We start from the raw sequence: 17858 nt of genomic DNA on the forward strand, positions 1-17858 counted from the left end.
GCAAAATTAGACTGAAGCTTTGAAATTGCTGGCCTGTAATCTGGGTATAGCAACTGGTTTAGAATTAAGGTTAGAATGAAAAAAGGAATGGAGGTATTGCATTTATGTAGCTTCATTCATAAGATGTCTCAAAGCACTTCACAGTAGCACTGTATCCAATTTGCACACCACAAGGGTTCACTAAAAGCAATGGAATAGTGACCAGGTAATCTGTTTTAGTGATGTTGGTTGAGAGATAATTAATTGACTGAACTCTCCTGGATTGCTTGAATGCTACACTGGGATCTTTTGAATTCATGTGAAGGACAAGCCTGTTTTAGTGTCTCAATATGGAATGCCACACGACTTCCTCAGTATCCTAATAACATGTTGGCCCAGAATTTCTTCTGAAGTGGGTGTTGGACCCGCAGTCTTCAGGCTCAGATGAAATGTTACTAACTTCTAAAAAAAAGTGTCTTAACTCTGTGTGCATTCCTGCATGAACAAGGAACAGTAGACAGAACAACATACTCCAGCTCAATGCACCTGAAGAATAAGAAATCTGACATAAAATATTGAATTTTTGTTTTGTTTAAAACTACAGCAAAGGATCCTGCTCATTGCATGAAGTCAGTCCACGGGAAACTCATGGCTGCATGGTCTGTTGATATTGATGAGGTACTGGATACCTGCTGAACATACAGAGAATTGAATAAATTAATCACTTTAGGAGAGAAAAGGGAGACTCGGAGGTTTATAAAATCATGAGATGCATGGACAGGGTGAATAGCCAAAGTCTTTTTCCTAGAGTGAAGGAGTCCAAACCTAGATGGCATAGGTTTAATGTGAGAGGGGAGAGATTTAAAAAGGATCTGAGGGTTTTTTTTTCATGCAGAGGGGTGTGTGTGTCGAACGAGTTGCCAGAGGAAGTGGCGGAGATGGCGCAGTTACAACACTTAAAAGGCATCTGGATAAGTCTATGAATAGGAAGAATTTAGAGGGATATAGGCCAAATACTGGCAAATGGGACGAGGTCAGATTGTGATATCTGATCAGTGCAGACAAGTTGGACTGAAGGGTCTGTTGTATGACTACGACTCTGAATCAGAAAAGGCATGAATAATTTGTTTGTCTTTCTTTTATGTTGAGAAATTGTATTATCTTAACTTTACTATTGCACACATCCCCCTATTAGCTTCATTTCAGTTGTTTATTTCATGTTGAAGATTGCATTCCAATAGCCATCCATAATTGAGGTGACATTATAAACTAAATGAGTCAAGTCAGCTGCTGTTTTTTATTTATTTCAACCCCCTTAGAAAACCTTTGAATGTACATTGACAAGCTTGGTTCTGGCTCTTTCATTAGCAAAAGATTTGCATTAAGCAGCTTCCCTTAAAGTACTCATTAGAATAGATTTTCTCGAATGGTTCTGGAAAATATCATTTGATGGTCAGGGACGGCGATTTATTGAGTGATCTTATTGAACATATCAGATCCTGTGGGGAATTGACAGAGTGGATGCTGAAAAGATGTTTCCCCTTGTGGGAAAGTCTAGAACCAAAAGACACAGTTTATAAATTAAGAGTCTTGCACTTAGGGCAGGGATGAGGAGATTTAATTTTCTCTGAGGGTCATGAGTTTACGAAATTCTCTTCCCCAGTTAGCAATGGAAGTGGGATCATGGTATATTTTTAAGTTAGTGGTGGATAGATTTATTGATTGACTAGATAATCAAAGGAAATTGGGGGAAACAGGAAAGTGGAGTTGACACCACAACCAGAGCAGCTATGATCTCACTGAATGATGCAGCAGGTGCAAGGGACCAGATGTACTACTCCTAATCTGCATGTTTGCATATTTGAAGATTTTTTTTAAAAAAGAAAATAGAATTGTGTTGTCCAACTGCAACAGGATTTGTCACTTTTCACAGCAATCATTAGAGTGACATTCAGTTCACATTCATGAAGTGTGAGCCAATGTGTTGTGCCAAGGAGAGATAGTGAAACAGTTATTGCAGTTAGTGATTATGTTTTTTGCTATTGACCTTGAACAAAACTTCTCATAAAGATGTAGCATCATCTGGTTTTTACAGCATGTAAAAAGGCCCTTCAACCCATTGTATCTATGTGGGTCATCATCTATTCAAATCTCATTTCCTGAACTTGGTCCAGAAACCTTGAATGCTGTGATGTTTGAAGTGCTCATCTAAATACTTCTTCAATGGCTTGAAGGTTCCTGCCTCTACCACCTTTTTTAGGCAGTGAGTTCTAGGTACCAATCACCATTTGGATGAAAGATTTATTTTCCTCAAAGCCTCTCTAGATCAATGCTCTGAAGCACTGTATTCCCCATTTGACAGTACCTTTAATGCAGGCACTATCTATAGGAGTTCTGTGGCATCCAGAATTCTTTAAACAAGTTGAGCAACAAATAAAATTAAATTGTTCTCACAGATAGCAAACCAGGAACGAAAGCTACAGATTATAATTAACTTTTTAACTTTACAAAAGAAATAGGTACTGAATACGTTAAACTTGAAAATTAGAAAATAATTTGCATGATTTTAAATGTCATTATATTTTAAAAAGCTATATTTAGGGAATGACAATTCACATACCTATTTTCTCAAAGCCAAAGAGTTTGTAGCATAGTGATTACGACTTGGTACCCCGCTAGAAACTGTAACCGCTTTTTGTTAGTAGGTTTTGTTTCGTAATTTTAAAAAAAAACGGGAATACGGCACAAAAATGGAAGTTCACGACAAATCACTGATTCTATGTCCAGTGCATCTGTGAAACCTGCGCCAATGCTCCTTGTGCAGGAGAGGGTATCTTTGCTACCAACTTCTGGATTCCATTATTCAAATACACATCCGATGAAGCCAGAAGTCACTGTCGGTTTTACGCAGTAATGACGGCGAACAACAATGACAGTTTCACCGTCATTACGACCGCAAACTCTGGGCATAATCACGTTACTTATAGGCTGTCAGTGGTATTCAGTACTTCGATGAAAGAGATGATCCGAGTTTAAACACATTAACCAAAAAAAAATCATCTAGCAATGAGTGAAGGATAATCATCACTGAAATTGTAAGGTACATCTGTAATGCCATTTTGTGTAAGCTTCCTAATTTGGGCAGAATATTACATTCATGAGTGTACCGTGTACATTCCACATCAGTTGCAGGGTTTTTTTGTATTCCTCTGCAACAGCTGTTTCTGGCTCAGCCGAATTTTATCTATGCGGCTCTAAAACCAACAATAGTAATTTTTGTTACATTTCTCTATCTTTCAACAAAAACAACGCGTGCAAGATGTTGTTGGTGTAATAAACGCTGTCCGTTTGCTGCTTCATTAAAGCCCTGTTTTATGCCCACCCCTTTCAATCTGCCCATGTTTGACATACCACTGGGAAGTCTGAACGATCATGAGTGGCTTACGACATTCTGTCAACACTCAGCACGTCTGCCCGCTCTCGCAGTGCAGCGCTCTGTTAAAGGGAGGCAAGCCAGGCTTCGTGATCCGTCTTGCCCTTAACCTCACCTAAAACAAGCGGGGAAAGTGGACCGGCGGCTGCGGCTCGGTGGCCAGTCAAAAGGACGCCATACCGTTCCTCCCAATCGATGAAAGGTCGTGTTTGGTCATTTCAAATCATGGGACGGTGATCCCGACAAACCGAGCTGAACGGTTCACTGGCAAATGGAGAAGATGCAAAATTAACCGAGAGAGAGAGAGAGTTTGGAAAAGGTTTCCGAGAAACTGCAGCTTCAAGAAGAGAGGGCAGAGGATTTCTTTATTTTCCCACCCTCGTGTTGTATGTTAAACAGCAGCACTGTTGTATTAAAATTAAAACCGCGAAACTTGCCAGTGTGGACAAGGGAACTGAACATCGACTTGGGGAGTCCTACACTTCTCTATCGAGGAACCTCAGACCGAGGTACTGTGAATCACAGCTAGTGGGGAATAAACTCAAGAGGCCGGGGAACTGGATTCATCCACACTGGGTTATGTATTGTGATTTACAGTATATAGCTCGTGTGAACACACACACGCATACACACAAAAAAACGGGTGACTGAATGGAGCCCGTCACTGGGCGGAAAACGATGGGTAAGGTTATTTTGTTTGAATCATTTCATTAAAGCAAATCTCGTGTCTCCTTGCAGCCTGTACAATGAAACGAATCAATTAATTGATGCTCAGATTTTCTATTTTTTTTCTCTCTCTCCCCTCTCTTACAAACTCCCTCAATCTTCCAGTCTGGATACCACTGGGGCAGGAGATCCACCTGCCCGAGTCAGAAAGAAAAAACAGTCAGCTTCAAACAAAAAACAAAATGATGTAAAAAAAAGTTTGGAGATTCGGAAGATTTATCCGTATAAATTCAACAAAAAAGGAGAGAGAGACGGGAGGGTGGGGGGAAAAAGAAAACCGACTCCAACCAGGGATTGGAGGTCTGAACTCTTGCTTCATGGATTTCCTCCTTGTGGCTCTTAGTCTCCAGTGGCTGCTGCAGAAGCCTTCAGTGTGGCTGGCGTGTGTCCTCGGCTTGTTGTTGGAAATGCTCCCCGGCGCTGAGAGTGTGTGCGCCAGTCAGTGCCGTTGCGACGGGAAGCTGCTGTATTGCGAGTCGCAGAGCCTGGGCGAGATGCCGCGGAACCTGTCGGGGCTGCAGGGTCTGTCGCTGCGCTACAACAGCCTGTCGGAGCTGCGCGCCGATCAGTTCGCCGGCGTGCTGCAGCTCACTTGGCTCTACCTCGACCACAATCACATTTACTCGGTGGACGGCGCCGCGTTCCGCGGGCTGCGGCGCCTCAAGGAGCTGGTACTCAGCTCCAACAAGATCACCCAGCTGCCCAACTCCACTTTCCGGCCCATGCCCAACCTGCGCCACGTGCAGCTTTCCTACAACAACCTGCAGTCCCTGGAGCCGGACCTTTTCCACGGCCTGCGCAAGCTGCAAACGCTGCACCTGCGCTCCAACGCACTCAAGTACATTCCGGTTCGAATATTCCAGGATTGCCGGAGCCTCGAGTTTCTGGACGTAGGATATAATCAGCTACAGAGCCTTGCCCGGAATGCGTTCGCGGGCTTGTTGAAACTAACTGAACTCCACCTGGAGCACAATGATTTGGTGAAAGTAAACTTTGCTCATTTCCCACGGCTCCTCTCCCTGAGAACCCTCTACATGCAGTGGAATAAAGTCAGTATTGTAGTGAATTCTTTGGAGTGGACTTGGAACCATCTAGAAAAATTAGACCTCTCTGGGAATGAGATTGAGTTTATTGAATCTTATGCCTTTGAAGTAGTGCCTAACCTCAAGATACTTCAATTGGATTCAAATCGCCTAACCACCATCGAACAAACTATTCTGGATTCTTGGAAATCCCTCACCAGCATCAGTCTTTCTGGAAACAGCTGGGAATGCAGTCGGAATATCTGTGCTTTGGCCACCTGGCTGAGCAGTTTTAAGGGTCATCATGAAGGCAGCCTGTTATGTGCCAGCCCTGTGCATACTCAGGGCGAGGAGGTTCTAGACGCTGTGCATGGTTTTCACATATGTGACGACTTGGTCACAAGCACACTGGCAATTTCAGACATGACCAGTGTGGCAGAAACAAACCAAGATATGACAGCAGTCAGAGATGCTTCCAGCATCTATGTCACGCAGGATACAACAGGAATAAAAACCACTGATTTAATCACTGCCACTAGTGAGCTTTCTCACGATCAACAGGAAAATACTATTCAGGTTCACAAAGTAATCACCGGCACCATGGCATTGCTTTTCTCCTTTCTGATAGTGGTGTTAGTGCTGTATGTCTCATGGAAATGTTTTCCTGCTGGCCTCAGGCACTTAAGGCAGTGCTTTGTGACACAGCGCCGCAAGCAGAAACAGCAACAAACTATGCATCAGATGGCTGCCATGTCCACGCAGGAATACTACGTGGACTACAAACCCAATCATATTGAAGGGGCACTGGTGATCATTAATGATTATGGATCATGTTCATGTCATCAACAACCAGCCAGAGAATGTGAAGTATAATTTTCATTCTGCCTCACTGGAAATGAAACATTACAAGTGGACATACTGCAGTTAGAGACTGACACACCTAAAAGGACCACTTTACAATACTGAGTATGAATGAATTACACAGTACTGATTCCAACAAAACCTTGCACCAGGATCTTTCAACAGTCCAAACAATATTTAAGCTTCAATGCGTCTTTAAAATCTTTCAAATCATCCTATGTTTGACTGTCATTTAAAATTTGTAAAAGGAAAAAATGTATATGTAACTCTTCTCACCAGTTTCTTATGATATTAAATCCACCTGTAAGATCTGGGAATAAGGGAGTACAAGGCTCATCAAGGATGTAAGTTAATCAATTTTGTAAACTACCCTGATTTAAATAAATATTTTAAAAAATGTTATTTATATGTTATTTACAGCAGGTTTCAGAGAAGGAGGAATATCAACATATGTTCTATATATATATATTTTGTGTTAGTGAGTAAGAAAAACCCTTCAGTGTGCATTTTTTTTTCCTCAATTAATTGTAGCAATCAACCCTTTTTGAGCATGTAATATAAAACCTTGCATTTCCTGCAAGGTAAGCACAGTGGCAAAATTTAGATCACTCTTATTTTCCAGATTACAATAGGTTAATAATTAAAACTAAACACAAATATGTATCCATTATATTGAGCACACTCTCATCATCTTTCTCTAGGCACCAAATACTGCAGTTTCAAGCTAAAGGAGGGAAGATAGTAGGGCACGGTAATATAAAAGAAATTTGCTGCATTGTTGAATTCTGTACCTCAAAATTCAAATGTCCACACCTCTCCTGAAAAACAGAACAGCAATAGCAAATAAGCTGCTTAACAGAAATACCTGACAGGGAAAGGGAAGTGAAAGAGTAAAATTTGGATCTTCACTTTTTGTTGATAAAAGACCTAAGCTTTAGTTCATAAACCAGGTGCATTTGCTTATACAACTATATTAGTAAACGTATATTAATTATCCATACTAAACCTGTGTCAAAGTTTCTTTTAAAATAATCTTGGCATGTTAGTTTTAAATATAAATGTTAAAACTTTTTTTTGGACACAATTAAATGAAAAAAATTAAACTGCATTACCTAAAAGAAGTCCAGTACCAAATTGCAGACATTTCTTCTCTTTAATCTCCCTTTTCATGTAGCAATTTCTCAAAATTCCATACGTGTGAAAAAAAATTCAACCCCTTTGTAAACTACTTGTTGGAATTAAAAGTTTAAATCTGTGGAAGTTGTGCACTTTCTACATTCCTTTTTAGAGTCATAGATTCATACAGCATGGAAACAGACCCTCGATCAAAATATGTTCGCAAACTAAACTAGTCCCACCTGTCTGTACTTGGTCCATATCCCTCCAAACTTTTCCTATTCACGAACTTATCCAAATGTCTTTTAAATTGTAACTGGACTCACTTGTGCCACTTTCTCTGCTTTTTCCTCACTATTTTGTGTTTTTCCATTTTATTTCTATATCTTGCAACCTCCTAATATTTTATTTCCACTTAGTTGTTTCTTGCCGTTTAATTCAAATCCTTTGGCTTCTTGTTGGCAATCTGGATTTTTTCATTCTTGCTCCAATTTTCACTAACTTCAAAATGCCAAACTGTTTTAATTTCAGGAGCCAGTCTCTTCTTCATTTCAGAGCTGAATGCATTCAAAATGATAGTAAATTCTCCAACACCTCTCTACACTGAGATATCAGTTACATTCCCAGTTCCAGTTCCTACAGTGAAATTGCAACATAACATGCCAGTGAGACAAAAAAGCACAAGAAATGTATTTCAAAATGGCTGCAATTTGATTCAAGAGTCGAAGTTGGAGCCTGTTTGGTTCCAATCTTTATAACATACTGCACCTGTATATTGGTTTTTCTGTTGTGATCTTTCAGCATTTCATTATTATTTTGCTTTAGTTATGAAAATGATTTTTTTTCAAAGCATCACCCCCATCTCCTTCATCTTTATCTCCTTATTTATCCAACAGAATATTTAAAAGGACTTTCCATTTTTGAGTCTAACACCCCCACCACCTCTAGTATTTTCTAATACTTTTGTTGCTGCTTTGGTTTCTTGGCTACCATCCTCTGTCCTCTAAATATTTCGATATGCCAATTCCACTACACTGTAGCAGATGGGAAGCTGCCAATTTTAAGAATTGCTTTTAGATAAACTATGTTAGTTATGAAGGCTAAGTAGAACACCAGGATAAACATTGGTGATTTTTGTTATCTCCACAAATTTAAACTGAGTTGGTTTACAAAGAATCTTCCACAAAATTCAGCTAAAATCCCATGTCTCACAAACCAAATTAAATGAAGGTGTTATGAAAGCTATCGATAAAAAAATCTCAATACCGGCATCTACTGGTGATTGCTTTCCTTGCCAGCATTCAAATATTCATTGGTAATTTACTTCCTCATTCTTTTCACTGTGCCCTCTGCATCTGTATTTCACTATCCATTATTCACATCAATGAATTGCACTACCATGTAAAGGCTGGCAAAGAATGCAGAAAAAATTAAATCTCACAAATGATCTAAATCTGTGTTTATTAAGTCTAAATATCTTTTTTTAAAAACATAGCTTTGTACACATTAGACTGTCAGAATATTTTTTATTGAAAATCAGTGTTATACACTCTTCCACTCCAACCCCACACACAATTTATTTGTTTTGCTGCTACAAAACATAGAGAATGACCATTGAAGCACAACCATCAGAAGGTGAAATGGCGACGAACATGCACTTCAGAAATCTTCACTTTCAGTATACAATAGTAAATTTGTAGCTTCTTGCAAAGCTACTTTATTCACGCATTGTAAACATTTGTTTCTACACAATGATAGAATATAGAATTTGGTAACGCAATTCACTTTGCAGCGGAGAAGAAATTAGTTTCATCAGGGGTATTTTCACCCTCTTGTGCTCGCCTTGAAGAAATAGCTGAACTCTCCAAGGGCAACCATAAACATTGCTATCACTTGCCACTGCAAGACCTGAAAATAGTGGTGACAGATGATTGAAACTGATCTATGCATTGTTTAACAAAGATAATTTCTGTTAAAAAACTGGAATATAAAACATGCAGCATTAAACAATTAGTCAAACCTAAAGAATATTATAAGTTTACTTTTGAACAATTTTAATCCAACATAGTTGAAAACAAAAGATCTACAGTGGTGATGGAATCTACAAATTATATTTTTTTTCAATGCTTCAAGCTCAGTCTTTCAGGTCAGGAAAGTGTTGTAGCACAGCAAAAATTTATTTGATACAAACCAAAAATCTAGGAACTTAATGCTAAGTTCGTTAGTAATGTAAGCTCTGAATCATGCCATATGATAATTGCACTTTTTAGTTTTAACTCTTACAGGTCAGAAGATTTTTGGGTATAATCTTGAACTTATTATTAATTTGTATAATCTGAAACAGCATTTTGAATAAAATGCCATTCAATTGTCCTTTAGTAGTGTCCAATAGTGCCCTTCAAATGGTCAGGGGATTGAAAGGAAGATAGCAAGTTCATGAGCTTACCAGCAAACTCTCTGAATGACTTGCAATATCCGGTAGAGATGGTATGTGATGTGATTCTCACCATAGTTACATGGTCGACAGATTTGACATCCATATGTCTGTGGACTCTCCAAATAAGCATCTCACTTAGTATCATTCTCCTGCCTTGGCTATAAAGTGTAACCCTGCAGATTGTTCCTTTTTTTAAATTTACCTTCTAATTCCCTTTTGAATTCCTTTTGAAGTCCCATCCTTACAAATATATCAGGAGGAATGGTTACTTGAACAAGGTACATAGGGCAATGAAATCTGTAGTACTTAATTAAAAACTGTCACCATCTTTAAAAGTGAGGGATAAAATGACACCAAAATGGTTGTGTGCGCCTGCTGGCCTCCTAAGACAGTATAGTGGAACTGATACCGACCTACTTCATTGAATCATAAAACAGGATTGTGCAACGCAGTGATTGGATGACATTCCTTTTAGATTGATTCCCCACCTCACCCCCCAAAAAAGAGATTCCGCACACAATCAGGAATTCAATCAATCTATCGGTGACCTCAATACAAATACACAAGGTAAATGTGAACACAACGGAGAGCTTAGGTTATTTTGCATTCATTACTTTTCTCCCTAGAAACTCTGCCACTTTGCATTCCTCCTTGATACCGTTTAATCGTAGTGGCTGCATCGTTTGAACCTCTTATGTTTACAATATACTTCAGTTAAGTAAACTCCTATAATGCTACATGACAGGCAGCACTGCAAATAAAACAAAACACAAATATCCAGTCTCATTGCCAATGCTGTGTGGAAACTTAGCGCTCATCGGCAAACTGGGGTGGTTCTCTGAGCTTATTAACTTATGCCTGCTCCCAATACCATCTGTTACTCTTTCCAAACAGTTATGGAAGTAAGTGGCAACATTTCTGTATTTTTCAGCCAGGGCGTTCACCAGGATCTGATGCCGCACTGAAGTTTTGAATTACTGATCCACGGGTTGCTGATTTGGCCTAATCAGCAGATTTTACAAGAATAGTTGCAGGCCCTTCACAAAATAATTTATCGCTTCAAATTATTTCTGTGTGGCCTGGAAGGATGTGAAAGCTCCTTCTATTCCAAAACAAAGTCATGACAGTTGGTCAGAGGAACAGCCACTGGAATGTCCCTGCTCCGACCGATCAGTCGCCGACGAGCTTCTGCTCATAGATCACAAATCACATGCTAATGAAGTTAAAAACACAAAAAAGGTGGAAATACTCAGCATGCCACGCAGCATTCATTGCGACAGAAACAAAATTAATATTTCAGGTTGATGACTTTTACTCAGAACTCCGTCAATCTTATTCCGTCTCTGTGCTTAATGCTTTCGACTTTCAGAAAAATTGAATGATTCAGCTGGCTTTGGACGAATTTGTCAGCAGATCGCTCTATCTCGGTATCAACCGGCATTGGCTCTAGACTTTCTTATTCTGTTACCTTCATGATTTTATTTTCAGCTCCCAGCATCCCTTACTGACCTTTCTTCCCCAGGGTCTAATTCTAGACTATGCTAATAACCGAAGAGAAATCGTTCATACTACTCCTAGAGAGACCAACTTCGATGCGTGGCTCGCCAACATTATAAGAGCAATGGTGCCACCTAGTGACTTCCTCTACTGACTGTATACACTAAGAAAAACTCGTATTTATAAACTATATATAGAATTTAAATAAATAATGAATAATTAATCATTTAAAAGACTACATAATCTGCTGGCAAGTTAATGAGTTTCAGATCCTAAATTTTATTAAACATTGCGTTCTCACAAATTATACAGTACTGAACTATCTCAATCGCCTAAAAAGTTAGTGAACCACAAAGACTTGGATCACTATTAAAGGGGTCTGGACCTCTGCCCAATATCCACCAATTGTAAACAGTGATTTGAATCTACTTTGGTATCCTAGCAACCTAGCTGTTGTCATGACAGTACAACCAATGTCCATAACAAAAGCTTCTTTCTTTTTTTGTTGATTATGGTCAATCTGTAAAGCTGTATCACATTCAGAAATGCCGTACGTAAAAAGAGAACAAATCAGAATCTTATCAAACAAGTGAGGAAAGTTGCAAATGCCATAAAAATGGGGCTTCAGTGATCTTTGACTAAGAAATGCTTTGAATTTAATAGCCCCTTTATAAGTAGTTCGATGAAATAACATTGTTTTGTTATTTATCCTGTAGAGTAGACCCAATAGCCTTGGTATGTAAAACATTCTCAGCACACAACTGTTCAGAATTCACCACTGTGACTTGAAAATAACTTTTCAAATGAGCAACTTTGCAGCATACAAAGTAAATATACTGTTATGTTTGCCTGAAGATGCCAGAAAAGCAGGACCATCCTGTATACAGTAGATAGCTGATAGCTTAAACAATTTAAATCCAAAACAGACTGGCTGTTGTATCATCATCTGCATCCAGGTGTCACAGAGTCCATTCAGCAGACAATGTCACGAAGTGGGATTTCAGTGCTTCAGTGATGTCACATCATTTAGGGAATACAGAATGAGTATATTATCGTATCGCAGATTTAACATCGTGTCAGTCAATGTTCCTGTCTGTGTTGGAAGTGAAGGAAGGACCGACACCTGTGCAGAATTCTCTATATGGCAAACGTACAGTAGAAACTCAGCAGTGTTGTGCTCCTGATAAATGTCAAACAGGAAATCATGTATTAACCACACTGCTATTTTTGCCCCTTAATTATTGTTTCCTGTCTTTTAATAAAGAGATTATAATTTTGTTTAACTTTAAGCTGTCAAAAAAGTCTTTGTCTGCCTATTAGACTGTGTAGGCTAACAGGCCTTACAAAGATCGTATCAAGCTTTCTCATGCAAAATAAATACTTTTACCCCTATATTCTCTCTCTAACACTTTCAATGCTTAGTCTCACAGTAATTATCGAAGATCGTTCTAAGTTCCTGCCTCACGAAGGTGCTGGATATTAGTTTATGAAGCATGACCTGTGGACGTCAGTGTTTATTAATGATTTTTGAGATTTGCAAGTAAAATACTTGCCGATTTAAAAAGACAATGTTCTACACTATATATATATTAAAAATCTAAGAGACCTTTGCTATATACAACAGGAACTTAAATTTACATAATGAAATTGAAACATTAATTGACCTCCAGATTATTCCAGTGTATGCATATTTTTAAATACTAATCTCATGTGTTGAAGTTTCCGCCCAATTCATAATGAGCAAGGCAGCACGGAGTTTTAGAAGCAATTCTCTTTACATGGAGCACGACATATGCACATTGGGTAGAATGATTTTGAGGCAGTGAGAGTCATGTCAGCAACGTAGGCAAAAAAAAACTCTCGCCGCTTTTTCCAAGAAGACCTATCAACCACACACCAATAATGATGCCACCAGTGGGCAAGAACTCTTAGCTAAGGGTTCCGTGCAGAGAAAGCAGAGACCAGCAATTCATGTGCTCTGCCATCATACGGGAGGCTGAGAGTGGTGCCGGAATAGCATCCCGGAATCTCAAGATGATACAGGAGCCAGGATTTGTGGAAAAAAGATTGTGGGGATGAGGTTCTTGGTTGGGGATCAGTGGGAAAGGGTGAGGGGAGTCCGAAGCGAGGGCGTGGGTGTGACTCCCGGTGTACGATCGCCTGCCTGTTAACCATTCTAATCTCCCCAAGCAAGGTGATACGCTGCCCATTGCAGGTTAACCTGCCAGGCACACTACACATCCCTCCCACCTCCAAGCTCACATTTCAGCGAGAACAGGATTTTACCATTGACGGGGTTCAGAAAACTGGAACACATCCTTATGTTGGTATTTGAAATAGGATAATCTCTAAAGTGCCAGATATCGAGGGATACGTTTCTTTAAGATACAGGAAGTTTCAGAATAGATTATTTTTGCCTTCTTACTGAGTAATGTCGAATTAATATTAGTTAAGAGCTAGATAGTGAATAGTTGAAGAGTAGATAATAACTTGAACAGCCCAATCAACAAAACATATAAAAAAGCTATAAATCAAATCTTAAAATGTATAACATCATCGACGTTTTTACTCGCAGGCATGAAAACAGGAAAGGGGTTTATATAGGTATATAATGTTATTGTTCATTTTTTGTTATTTCATTTTATTATTATAAAAGAACATTGGACTTATGTGCTAATAATCTCAAATTTGATCCTATCTTTGACTACAGACTTTATCCAAGCATTTGCATTTGGGATGAGATCCTCGGAATGGCATTGATTCAACTATTCCAAATGCCATCCTCTGGATCCGAGTTAACTTTAGACTGTTGATAATATCATGACACTATCAATTCAACATTATTTAAACCAAAGATAGCCTAAATTCTTTAATAGAGATTTTATCACACAACAAAGTCAAAATAGGAATATTATTGGTTTGAGATTAGGTAGCCAAAAACTTGTCCAAAATCCATATTAGATCAGAGTCAAAATAGGAACATCACAGAAACATTTAATATATTCCCCTATTCCACATGTTTAATAAAAACTCTTCACTTGTTTGGAACAAGCAGGGTACTGACTATACCCAACAAAGCTTGAGTTTGCAAAACTTGCAACGTGACCAACAGTAGATACGATTCCACAATTTGACAATTTACATCGTTAATCCTGATGGTGTAAAGAGTTCTGGTAATAATAAATTTAGGATTGTCAGTTGTGTTCACAGTATGGATCACTTGCATGTGTGGGAAAGTGCATGTACTATTATACAAGGTCCTGTTCTTTATAGCCGGAAACATTGTACCTGTTTCAACTCACCAAAATAGATGACAACCATTCACTGGTTCATTTCTGTGGACAATGCCATGAATAATCAGAAACAACTTGCCTTGTTTAAAATTTAAACAAAGTCTGACAGTTACCTGTGAATCACCATTTACTGGTACATTCTCTTTGGCAATACCTCTGCTAATCAAAGTCCATTTACCAACCAATCAGTACTCTCCTCTCAAACAGAATAAATTTTGGTTTTCTTGTTCAACTGGTACTCATATAAATTGTCCTGTTGAGTGTCAAGATGTGAGGCTTTTACAAAGTATTTTATGCAATGATCATGTTCTATACAATCAAATGTTTGAACAAAAAAATGCCACTGACTTTCTTGACCAACCTGCTGTGTTTAGACAATTCATCCACTACATGGAGACAAGGAAATGTCAGTGTGCACAAATTTTTTCTGAAAGGGAACATTTTCATTGTCATCAATGTACAGCTAATTGCCATTGTTCTCTAATCTTGTATTTAGACAGCACCTGAGCTGCAACCACTGCACAAACTCTGACATTCTTCAGTCCCAATTTCATACCATTTAGCACAGTCTTCTGCACATTATGGTCTGAGTTAATCATGCATTTAGCACAGGATTATATTACACAGCTACTGATGCAATAACTTGAACTATCTTGACATTTCTACCACCCTCTTCCCCAAACAGCTTAAAGAGTTTCACAGAGGACAGAAAGAGCAACTAAGTATAAAAGAGAAAAAGAAAACTTGAAAAAAAAGACAGAAGTACTGTTCTAGTTTTCTAAATGTGGTTACGTATGTGGAAAGAGTACCAGTTGTAGAGAAGGGTCAACAGAGAGTAGTGTTTGAAACATCTGGAAGTTCTACCACCAACAACAGAATGGAGAAAGGAACAAGATTAAAATTCAGGGATCAAAGTAATCTGCCAGAACAGAGGATTTGAGGACAGACTTTTCAGGAAAGGATGATAATAGTGGTTTTGAAAATGACAACAATGAAACATTTGTAATATCAGTTAGATCACAAACAGGAAGCAAAGTTGATTGGTTGTTAATTAGAGGAATCTGATTCTAATTCAAACGAGAGATGAAAGAGTTGTATGTTAATCTTCTGTCTCAACAAACATCCTCACAAATAAATTATTTTCTTTTATTTCCAATCTGTTCCTTGGTATCTTTCAAATAACCTATTGTTTAACCTACCAAAGTCAACAGAATTAAATATAATAAAATTTTGAGTTAACCAAAATATATACTTCCTTTTGAAGTTGCTGCCTTCACTTTTATTCATTGTGCCACGTGTCATTCCCAGATGGAAAGGCCACAATACAATCTGCTTCTTAATTTCAGCCAATTCTGCCCCATAGTTAAATGCTAGAAAAGTGCCAGGAGTTAGGTCTTCTTCGGCCAAATGTCTCCTGATAATTCAACAAAATAACATTATGGGGTGAATTTTATAGCATTCATATTTGAAGGTTTTGGAAGAAACACATAATATGAAGTAAAAGTGAAAGAACTACAGTAAATCAGAAACAAAAACAGAAGTTGCTGCAAAAGCTCAGCGAGTCTACCAGCATCTGTGAAGATAAATCAGAGTTAACGCTTCGGGTCTGGTGACCCTTCCTCAGAACATAATGTTAAGTGGCGGCTGGCCTGACACATTCCCTCCTACCCCTGCGCTTTCTCCAGAATACGGGGAGGGTGAGTCAAGCATCTCACTTGAGTTATGCATTCCCGTCTCACTTAGATCTACTAAGGACAACCAACAGCTACTTAAGGGCCTCTGCCTAAATTTTCTGTCTGCTGGGGAAGATAAGAGAGAATGCAAGCAGCTTGACAGCTTTCACTGCTTTTATTTATCCTTTCCATGGACTCTAAAACCCAACCATTACTTCCCTTCACAGTGTACTATTAGGCAGGCTCTTCCAAAATCCTGAGCTCCAGGATTGATACCATTTTATCTTCGAGAATGGGCTATCGACCCAGAAGTGACCATGGCTAATCTGATCCCATGACGTTCACCCCGGTGATGGTCAAATTTGCATGGTCATTTATAAGTCCCATTGCATTGTCATCAATTCACTGATTCTCAATTATCTTACACCATCAATCTTTCAGTTAGCATTTTAATCTAAGGACCTGTTTGCTTGTTTTGGCTGGATATTAGAAATTCCTTAGGACTCAGAAGCTGTGGATTAAAGATGAGAGAAATTAACCAAGATCTCCACTTCTGAACATGATTTGAAGTAGTAGAACTTGCCTTCCTATACCTCACATTCAAGGTACCAATTTGGCCAGGTGAAGATGACAGATAATTGTTAACTACTTAATTGTTTTGGCCAAGACACCAGGGAAGAAAGCATGGAATAGAAATTTTAGCAAAAAGTATGATTAATGTACAATGCACACATACGAAATCCACTCTGTGCTATCTGACTTATAAAAAGCAGAGTAGGAAACTTTATATATTATTCATATTAGAATAGTATCAATCAGTGCGTTCACTGCAGCTATCAATGCTAAAACATGTACAAATGCAAAATACTGAAAGTACTATAAATTTAGAATAAATAAATGAAAATGCTGCAACTACTCTGTAGGTCAGGCTGTATCTGTGGAGAAGAAACAATTAGCTTTTCAGGGAAGATGCAGCCTTTCCTACTAGTGTTTACATCACTTTCATTTTTGCTTACTATAAATGTTGAAACACACATGTCTTAAAAATATGAAGGCCAGTTCAAAGTCTGAGTTTATTGGATTGTCATTCACTATGCAACTAAGCAAAATCTTTCATCACATTCTATGGGAGGATATTTATCAATGTTTCTTCCTCATTATTCATTTGTTCAAACATAGAAACAGAAATATCATTACAAAAATCCAGTAATATATCAGAATTCCCTCGAGCCTGTTTCTATTACTGATTAATCATGTTTTATTCTGTAATAAATCAGTATGTGATTACATTACGTGAGGGGGTGTTTCAAGTGGCAAGAACAATACATTTCTCTTGAAGACTTCTGTTCCCCGAGTGATGCACTTACACCCTTCGGTCATTGTTAATCAAAATTTAATTTTGGGCTCAAAATAATTTGTGTTATATTTTCTGGACAATATTGAAGTACTAAGAAAGCCTACTGCACAGCTCACTATGAGCTTGACAACACGTTCAGATATAATTTTCATTGTACATTTAGTTGCCTTTAATGCACAGATATACATGTTGAGCATGAAAGCAAACTCCTAATCCATCATCTTTAAACTCATTCCATAACTAAAACATTCTGCATGGGAGGTGCACAGAAGTCTAGACTAGCACCATTTTGATTTATATAAATAGTATTCATTTTTTAAAAAATTAAAAGAGGGTATGGCTGTGTTACTTGTTAAGGCTACAACTTGTACACTTATGGAATAAATACACAATTCTATCATTGTACTCAATCACAACAACAAGTTTTAACTACCTTAAATGCAAGTAATAAAAGTATGTAATAT

General features: G+C 38.3%; 2 protein-coding genes across 2 annotated transcripts in view; one reads left to right on the forward strand and one right to left on the reverse strand.

Moving 5' to 3' along the window:
- The window catches only part of ctnna2 (catenin (cadherin-associated protein), alpha 2), a 1237032-nt gene that overhangs the window by 756102 nt on the left and 463072 nt on the right, over positions 1-17858 (reverse strand). The gene's annotated exons all lie outside the window — the stretch shown is intronic.
- lrrtm1 (leucine rich repeat transmembrane neuronal 1) lies at positions 3445-6386 on the forward strand. The gene is made up of 2 exons (XM_060828344.1): positions 3445-4094; positions 4244-6386. The coding sequence occupies exon 2, from the start codon at positions 4456-4458 to the stop codon at positions 6031-6033; it is 1578 nt and encodes a 525-aa protein (XP_060684327.1). The 5' UTR covers positions 3445-4094; positions 4244-4455; the 3' UTR covers positions 6034-6386.

Source organism: Hemiscyllium ocellatum, chromosome 1 (genome assembly GCF_020745735.1).
Source record: "Hemiscyllium ocellatum isolate sHemOce1 chromosome 1, sHemOce1.pat.X.cur, whole genome shotgun sequence".
Taxonomy (NCBI): Eukaryota; Metazoa; Chordata; class Chondrichthyes; order Orectolobiformes; family Hemiscylliidae; genus Hemiscyllium; species Hemiscyllium ocellatum.